This window comes from Martes martes (assembly GCF_963455335.1).
Source record: "Martes martes genome assembly, chromosome: 15".
NCBI classification, from domain to species: Eukaryota; Metazoa; Chordata; class Mammalia; order Carnivora; family Mustelidae; genus Martes; species Martes martes.
This window is the reverse complement of record NC_137903.1, coordinates 33681685-33690778: the sequence shown is the minus strand read 5'-3', so window position 1 is coordinate 33690778 and position 9094 is coordinate 33681685. Positions and strand designations below refer to the sequence as shown.

The following is a 9094-nucleotide window of genomic DNA, read 5'->3' as shown; positions in this document are numbered from 1 at the left end:
AACCTGTTCTGGAAACGTATTCAAAAGATTAGGCAGATTTGACTTCATGGGGGGTGAGACCTGGGGAATCTGCAGGTCGGAGGGCTGTGGCCCCTTCAGCGAGTGTTTTGCCCCAGACCCGTGGGGCCGCCCGTGAGCTGCCTGCAGCACCTGCCTTTCATGCCTGCAGTTCACGAGAAGTGGTGGCAACTCTACTGCGGGGGGAGATTTCCCAAGTCTGCACCCCCAGATGGCTGCCGCGCCTGGTGGGGTGGGGATGGGGGGCGGTGCAGTCTCTGCCGGGAACCCTGCCCGGGGGAACGTGCCACACCCCCTCACTGCAGCTGCCATGCTATTTAGGGCTGTTGAGTGAAGAATCCATGTGCTGTCCCCAGGATGGGATGGTGAGAATTGTTAGGACCCACGATTGTTTTACTCCCTTTTTGGCTAAGCTAGATACACTAAGATCTGTATATGGCCCAATGGCCACAATTCAGCCAGCGTTTGGCTCCTCTCCCGTGTCCCAAGCCCCAGCCTCAATATTCCTCGTGGAACAAGTAGACAACATGGATTCTGGTCCCCAAATGCTCTCTAGAAATGCTGGAAAATCAAGTTTTGGATCCAAGCACAAAAACCATGACTCAAGACCTCTTTTCTGTAAAGGTGACGGAGTCCTTCAACGGTGCCACACAGCTAGGTCATGAGAAGCAAAACACAGGTCCCACGTGCCTCAGAGAGGATCCATTAGCTTTATTCAATGAGATGCTACAGCTCTTTACCGAAAATTGCCATCTCAAGGTGGTATTTCATAACAATTCGGTAAGCAGAATGTTTCTTCTTGGAGACAACTTGAACCTAGTGTTTGGGGCCACGCTCTCCACTTAGAAAGTGCCGGGTCAGACATGAGTCCCCATTACCACCTCTTCTTTTGTTTGTTTGTTTTTATCATCTCTTTAGCTGTGGGTGTGTAGGTAGAGAGGGAGGACTGGACAGAAGCCTCACGCACCTTGTAAACTGGCACATACTTCCGGTCTCTGGAAATGAGTGCCTGTAATACAAATCCAATCTGACCAATTTAGGCAAGACAGAATGTGTTAAGTCTTGAACCTGATAATTCCTATAAGATGTTGGCCCTGGCCTGCAAGGAGGAGCTGGCGTATGGTGCCAGGGGCTACCTTGAAGACTAGGCTGTCCATACATGGGGCAAGGTTAAGGGCTTTCCGTGAACACAAGAGAAGTTACAATTTGGGTTTACTTTTAGTCAGTAGTGCTCCACACACCATAACTTCTAAACACTCACCAGGAGCCTTTCAATTAGTGATTCTTAGGTCCCCCGCCCTACGGACTCTGGCTATACCGTTCCAGCATTGGACCTACATTTTTGTTCTAGTTTCCCCAGGAGACTCTCAGGTGCAGTCGCTGTCGACAACCCCCACTCTGTGGTCTTGCTTTCCTACTCAAACGGTGCTGTGAGGAGCCCTAGCACAGGTGTGTGTTTCCGGTAACAAATGCAGCAACCTGGGGTTGGTCTTTGTCTCCTTGGGCCGCTGTGAGAAAATACTACAGCCCGCATAGCTTTAAACAACGGATACTTCTCTTTGGGATGCTGGGAAGGCCCAGATCAAGGGGCTGGCAGATTCAGTGCTGGCTGGGAGCAGTTAGCTGGTTCAAAGACCCTGCCTTCCCAGGGGAAAGGGGCTGAGGGAACTTTCTCGGGCCTCTTTACAAGGGCACTGAGCCCACTGATGAAGCCTCTGCCCCATGACCCCAGTCCCTTCCCAAAGCCCCACCTCCTAGGACTGTCACCTTGGGGGTTAGGATTTGAACCTGGGGATTCTGGCGGGACCCAAACATTCACACGGTAACTCTTAAAATAACACACGTCATTGTTTTCAGCTCAGAAATCCTGGTGTGGCATCATCCCACTAGGCTGAACTCAGGCATTGGCGGGGCCAAGCTCCCACGAGAGGTCCTAGCAGAACCTGCTTCGCTGCCTTTCTGGCTTCTAGAGCTGCGTCTGCGGCTTGTGGTCCCGGCTCTGCACCCTCCAGGCCCCCAGCAGAGCCTTCAGCCTCTGGGACAGGCAGCCGCCTTTGGCCACACTCAGCTTCCCCACTGTCCTCCCTTCCAGGGAACTGAGCCATTCATTACACTCAGGGCCCCAGCCAAGATCCCAGGTGCAAAGACCCTTTGCCACAGAGGGGAGGGACATTCACAGGGGTCAGGTATTAGGACTCCGAAATCTCTGCAGGCCATTAGCCTACCACAAGCAGCAGGAGGTAGAAGAACTGGGAATGCTGAACCTTGGGCCCCAGCTGGGACCTGCTGCATCAGAATCTGTTTTTTTTTTTTTTTTTTAAGTATTTATTTATTTGTCAGAGGGATTGAGAGCACAAGCAGGCAGAGTGGCAGGCAGAGGCATAGAGGGAAGCAGGCTCCCCGCTGAGCAAGGAACCCGATGTGGGACTCGATCCCAGGACCCTGGGATCATGACCCAAGCCAAAGGCGGCAGCTTAACCAACTGAGCCACCCAGGCGTCCCCAGAATCTTTTTTTTTTTTTTAAGATTTTATTTATTTGACAGAGATCACAAGTAGGCAGAGAGGCAGGCGGGGGGGGGGGGGCGGCGGCAGGGGGGAGCAGACTCCCTGCTGAGCAGAGAGCCAGATGCAGGGCTCCATCCTATCTATAGCCAAAGGCAGTGGCTTAACCAACAGAGCCACCCGGGCGCCTCCAGAATATGCTTTGTAACAAGACTCACCTGTCCCATAGGGTCTCATCCAAGGAATTCTACAGTAAGGAATTGAGCCCCATGTCAAATACAGATTGAAGGGGTGTTTTCCCAGGAGCATTTTCTGCTGGTGCTGGGTAATCTGATGACCAGCATTTTCCCAGCCAGCATAAGTAAGTGCTCATCTGAATGACGGGTTCTCTCTGAAGCCACCAGCCTTAAGCACCAGCATACAAGAGCCCTTGCTTGGTTCCCATTGTTCAGCTCAAGTCGTGCTGCCACTGCCACAGAAAACAATTCAGTTTTGAAAAGCTGTGTAAGGGAGATCGATGTTTATGATGTAAACATAAGCAGCTTCTCCTGCTACTGCCCGCCCCCCCCCCCCCGCCCCATATACAAGTTTTCTTGGGGTAGCAAGCCAGGAATCGGGGTGGGTAACTTTCTCATTGGGACCTGTACTTCCGGTGATTTGTTTACCTTCCGGTGTGTGAGAGGGAAGGAACAAGTTTAAGGACCACAGCCCCCAGTATTCTGCTTCCCCATATTTAAGCAATAAGGCGCAGAGGTTAGCCCTTTTAAAATGTTGATTTCATAGAAGGAAAGCAGAAAAGACCTCGTTAATGCTAGATCCAAAACAAAACTTAAAATGTCTTCTGGGAATCACAGCAAGGACAGGAACCTCTGAATCATGACCTGGTTGGAAGGACTTGGGGACTGGCATACGCTCGCAGCGTCCACTGGAGGGCAGCAGAGCTACGCCGTAGAAAGAGGGACCGCTTCAGTTCAGTGCAACCTTTTGTGATGAACCTGGAAATAATGAAAGCAACACACCCTAGGTGGAAAAAACAAACAAAAGTGTGTGCATGGGCACTCGGTTTTGCATCGATTCTGGAAGTCAGTACTATGTTAAATTCTGGCCTTGAAGAGTAATACGCAAACACTTAAAATATGTGAGGAAGTTCATTCTTTGTTGCAGCTAGCTATCACGCATTACTAAATTTTAGAATACTGGAGTTGCCTGTTTTCCTTAAACCAAGACTATTCTTTAACAATACAATTCCAGCTTATCCGATGTCTCTGCAGCATTCCCACAGAATACTTTGTTAGGAACCTTAAACTCTCCTACATTTGATGTCAGTTTAAAAAATACATTACAATCTCAAGGCCCAATAAAATTTGTAAAATATTTTCCTTATTTATAGACAACCTAATTTATATCAAGTGTTGATATTGTAAAGATTGCTTCAGTCTCTTTAAAACCATAGCCTTGTTTGGTTAGCCAGGTAATAAGACCTTAAGTCTTAAGATATTTTCTAATTTATTAAATAGACAATTAATAAAACTCTAATTTTCTTTTATAAAAACGTAAGCCTTTATTTTGCCATTGTACATTTACAAATCACTTTATAAATCACTAATGCAGAAACTCCTAACTTTAGCTGTATATTAGAATAACTTGGGAGGCTTAAAAAAATCCCTATGCCCAGGCCCCATCCCAGGTGAATTACATAAGAAAACCCAGGGGACTGGTACCTCAGGCGATTCCCTGTGCAACATGGTGCAAAACACTGAGGACGGATCCCAGACACTTAACACTCTGAATTTATTCAAATCTGCAAGATGACCAGGAAGTTTTCTGCATAAACAAAAGCAAACCCCATTATTAGTTACACAAATCAAATTTTACACTTTCATTGCTGGGACTTGGGCTTTTCTGTACTTGACCACACCCTTGCACTCCAGTGATGAGGAAGGCGTCTCTCCTTCCCAGAGGCAGGGATACAGAGGTGGTGTGACGTGAAGCTGGGTAATCACAAAGGCTGATTTGTGAGATCACAGAGGCTGAGAGCTGGGCGAATCAGGAAAAGCTTCAGCGGGTGGGCAGTGGGAGCTGAGCCTTGGAAGATGCCCAGGACCCGGCCGGACCATGAGGGCTCTGGGCGGCCGTGAACCAAGAACTCAGCAGAGCACTCGGGGCACACGGTCTGCTTGGTGGACGCAGCTTATGTGAAGAAGTACACGGAACAGCAGGAGGAGAAATCTTAGGAAGAAAAGCTGGGACTTAATCGTAGGAAGCCTTCAAGGAACACACTAAGCAACTTGGACTTGATGCTGTAGGTCATGTGCTGTGGCTGCACACCTCCGGGCAGGAGTGGGATGCTAAGGGAAGCTAGGCCCCAGGGGCAAGCACGTGTCCTCTGAGATCAAGCACGCTGGAAATAACACATCATCACAAGTGAAACTTCTCCAATCTACACTTTATTTTTTGCAACATTTGAAGATCGAGTTTTCAAAAAAATGAGCAATAAAGATCTGACACATGGGACGTCTCATTTCACTGCAAATACATTCTTACAGTTTCAGCAAACTTGTAAATTTACATACATGTTTTTATGTCATTACAGAAACTTTCTGTTTTCCCCTTATGTTAGGTGATTGACAAGTTGTCTGACAAAGAGCATAATTTATATTTACACATATATAACAATTTCCATATAAATCTACTAAAATGAAAAAATTAAATTTGAAGCAGAAACTACTGTACAAGTCCATGTATTTTCGAAAGCATAACAATCTTTGGTTGAAAAGATTCAGTTCGGCCTGTTACAAATAAAGGGCCCAGCCATCCCTTGCTTAGGAGCCAGTGCTACCTCCCTGAAGAGTAGGCGGCGATGGGGAGGGGACCCATGGGGAGGGTACAGCTTCCCCTCCGCACTGAATTCAGAACTCCTGTTTCTTTCTGCTCCAGCTGACCTTCCCCGAGTCCCTCCTGGATCCCAGAGGGCAGGAACACGGATAGTGCATCACAGACACGCCTTCATCTGCAGACAGGACTTACGCTGCTCCACGCTGGATTCCCAACCCTATCCTTCTCCGGGCAACGCTTCTTTGCCGAACTGGCCCTACTAACCATCCAAGTGAAAGATGAAACTCATCCAAGTGTCATGTGAGTTCGAGTGGCCGTCCCTCCTCTGCCCCCTCCCCCCCCGGGCTTCCCTGAAGGAGACCCTGCCTGGGGTGAGGACGCAGGGGCCACAGTCTGTCCCACCCAAGCATCCGCTGCCACCTCAGCTGCTGGCTCTTTCTGTCCCTTTGCACGACCAAGGGCAGGCAGAGTTTCCTTCTCTGAAATGCGCGCCTTCATCTTTACTCTGCTTTTAGCACAGAAGGTGAGATGCGCCTGAACACTCAGACTGACAGAACCTGAGCTTCTCCCATGGCCGCATTCCTGCAAACCTCACCCCTTTTATAGGACCTTGTCTAAAATAAGACCTCTCTGTATTCAAGTACTGGGAGAAGAGGGCCCCCTGCCAGAATTTAGAGTGGAATCGAATTTTCCTAAAGAGTAGAATCCTCTTAGAGAAAACTGCAAGGCCACAGTGTTCCCTCTGGCACCGGCTGGCGTTCTTGCTACGTGAGCGCTGGATCCCTGATGTTGTTACGGGAGTTTGCAACAGATCTGATCCCTCATGCGTGTCTCAGACTGCTTGCTGATGCTTTAAAAAGTGAAGCACAGATCCATACACGTTATAGCTTCCTTAAATCACCAGGAAAATTACAAACAGTTAAAAATATGTATATATAGAATTCTACCCCATCCAGAGTAGTTTCCAATAATATTCTTAGTTAAGGAAGTCAGACTTGTTCGAAATCCCAATTTTCAGTGTTCCTGTTTTTAATGTTAAGGGCCGAAGTAGAATACACATATTTTAAGGCTTTTTACACGGAACAACACATAAAACACATCTTAAGAGTTGTTGAAAGACTGAATCAAGACTTCTCGATCTTTGAACAAAAAGGATTTCAAAATTGCTTTCTTTATAAATAAAATGTAATTTATCTTGCACAACAGTTCTCTAACTCTGGGTATTTCATTTAAAAAACTTATCTTCCCATGTAAATACTACCAGGGATACTGTGTTGAGTTGTCCTATAAATGCAGATGTTATTTAAGGGAAAACGGGCCAGTTCATTCCCATATTCATACACTGTTCAAAGCAGCATCAAAGCATTCAAATCACATTAAAATGCTAGCATTATGGCTTAACGGCTGCACTTATCTGAGTGAAAAAAAAACCTAGACAATGATTTTTATAGAACCCTTTTTTTAAACCCTCCTGGTTTTACCGATGTAACTGACATGTAACATTGTATACATTTAAGGGGTACAGCCCGAATGGATAACATATGTTGTGAAATGCTCACCACAGAATTTAGTTGATAGCACCGCAGTTACAAAAATTTTTGTCTTCCTGATCAGGACTTTTAAGATCTACTCTTAACGGCTTGCTAATATACAATAGAGCAGCATTGCTGAAAGTCACCAGGCCACACGTTAATTCTACCCCAGTATTTGCTAATGTTAAAACTGGATGTTTGTCCCCTTTGACCTTCTTCACCCAATTCTGCCCACCCCCCTCGTGGAGCAACCACCAATCTGGTTTCTAGGAGTTTTTTCTATTTTGTTGTTGTTGTTTTTAGATTCTACAACAAGTAAAATCCTACAGCATGTGTCCTTCTGTTTCACTTTTATTTCACTTAGCAAAACGCCTGGAGGGGCCACATATTCTGTCCTCAACAGCAAGATTTCCTTCTTTTCTATGGCTGAATGGTATGCCGTCATATTTGCGTAGTACGTTTTCTGTGAGAATGCCTCCCTCCATGGACACTGGTTGTTTCTGCGTTGGGGCTCTTATAAATAATGCTGCAGTGAAAAGAGTGCTACACAGTTATTTTGGTTCCTTTGGATATACACCCATGAGTGGGACTGCCGGATCATCCGATGATTCTCTGTTCTTAATCTTTTGAGGAACATTTGTACTGTTTTCCATAAAGCTGTGGGAATTTACTGTAGATCTCAAAGGATTTACCAGTGTGTAGAAACCATTTAGTGATCGGCTGGCATAGTTGATTTATCCTGGCAAGCACTGTATTCGGCCCTAATTTCTCTTTTCCTATAAGGCGAGGTAAAAAGTATCACAGATAAACATAATTAAGGACATAAATTCAATTACAAAGTCTATTTAGAAAATTGACAATTGGAAAAAAAAAAGTAGGAGTACATGAACTAGGAAATAAATGATTTCTAAAAAATAATTTCAAATGTATAACTAGTCTCACTCTAGAAACCCTTTATCCCTGTTATATATGTTTTATTTCAAAACAATAGAGTGGTATGATACGAAGTACTTAGTAAATATTTTCTCATTTCAATTAAAATGAGGGCTAATGGAAAAGACTGGAGAGAAACACTTATTTTCCTATACTAAAATTTTAAATCTGGCTCTGAGATGAAACTTGAAAAGGTAATGATTCCACCAGCCTTTTAAGTTCATTAATGCCCCATTTAGCCCTCACTGTCAAGGAGATCATATGTTTCACTAAGAAATTCTCCTAAATAATTAAGGATAACATCAAAATTTCATGGTAACAATACACATCTTTCTAAAATGTATTATTCTCGCCCAGTGCTGTCCAAAGAAATATACTATGAGTGACATGGCTAACTTTACATTTTCTAGACGCCATATTTAAAAAAAGTAAAAGAGGCTAGCAAAGTTATTTTTAATGTGTTTTACTTAACCCAACGTACATGTTATTTTACATTTTTTGTACTAGGTCTTAAAGTCTGGTGTGTATTTTACATTTACAGGACAACTGACATAGGACTAGTCACTGCAAAGTCCTTAGTAACCACACAGACTACCAACTATTGAACTGGAAAACGCAGGTCTAGTCCCTGCCTTAGTAAGATGACTAGAACAGACAGATGAAAACTACCCATGGATGACTCAGTGGTTCACCAGTCTGCAAGTCACAGCGAACCCTTCAGCGATGTCTACCCAACCTAACAGCAACCCTGTCAGTTTGGGATGCCCTAGTACTTCTTTCTGGGGGAGGCCATCACATGAGCCACCACGGTCACAAAAGTACTTGTGATCGAGCAATTTCTGGGGGACTACTGTGAGCCCTTTTATATTGTGAGTTAGCACAGTCAGTGAATTCTCCGAGATTGACATCTTCTTATACTTTTTGGAGTCAGTACTTCTTTTGTTTGCGTGGTGGTGGAATCCTTTTTTTCACATAGAATTTTAAACAGAATCCAAGAAAGATAAAAAGGACTCAGCTAAATTTTAAGATAACACTTATTTGATAGAACAATGAAGCAGTTTAAAGATGGTGAAATCTAACCTTGGATTACTGATCACAGATGTCTTATATGACCTTCAGCAACCATTATATGACCTTCAAATGTTTGCAGACACCTTGAAGCTCACAACAGACTGAAATCTACCTTCCTGGTTGGCCTTAGCCTCAAAGGAATTCTGAGAGACCAAGAAGATTCACAGGACTGGGGAGGCCCCTCCTGCCACTTCCAGTTGGT

The 9094-nt window shown here is 45.0% G+C and overlaps 1 protein-coding gene across 10 annotated transcripts in view; it reads right to left on the bottom strand.

Moving 5' to 3' along the window:
• Positions 1-4946: 4946 nt before the first annotated feature.
• The window catches only part of LOC308355543 (membrane cofactor protein-like), a 43047-nt gene continuing 38899 nt past the window's right edge, over positions 4947-9094 (bottom strand). For 8 of the 10 annotated variants that reach the window (XM_080823868.1, XM_080823866.1, XM_080823861.1 and 5 more), the window contains one exon: positions 4947-7664. Coding sequence is in view for 4 of the 10 variants with exons in the window: in XM_080823866.1 (XP_080679992.1) it covers positions 7598-7664 (67 nt within the window). In the remaining 6 variants the exon portion in view is untranslated. The remainder of the gene's footprint in view (positions 7665-9094) is intronic. The other 2 variants (XM_080823860.1, XM_080823863.1) reach the window with 2 other exon arrangements.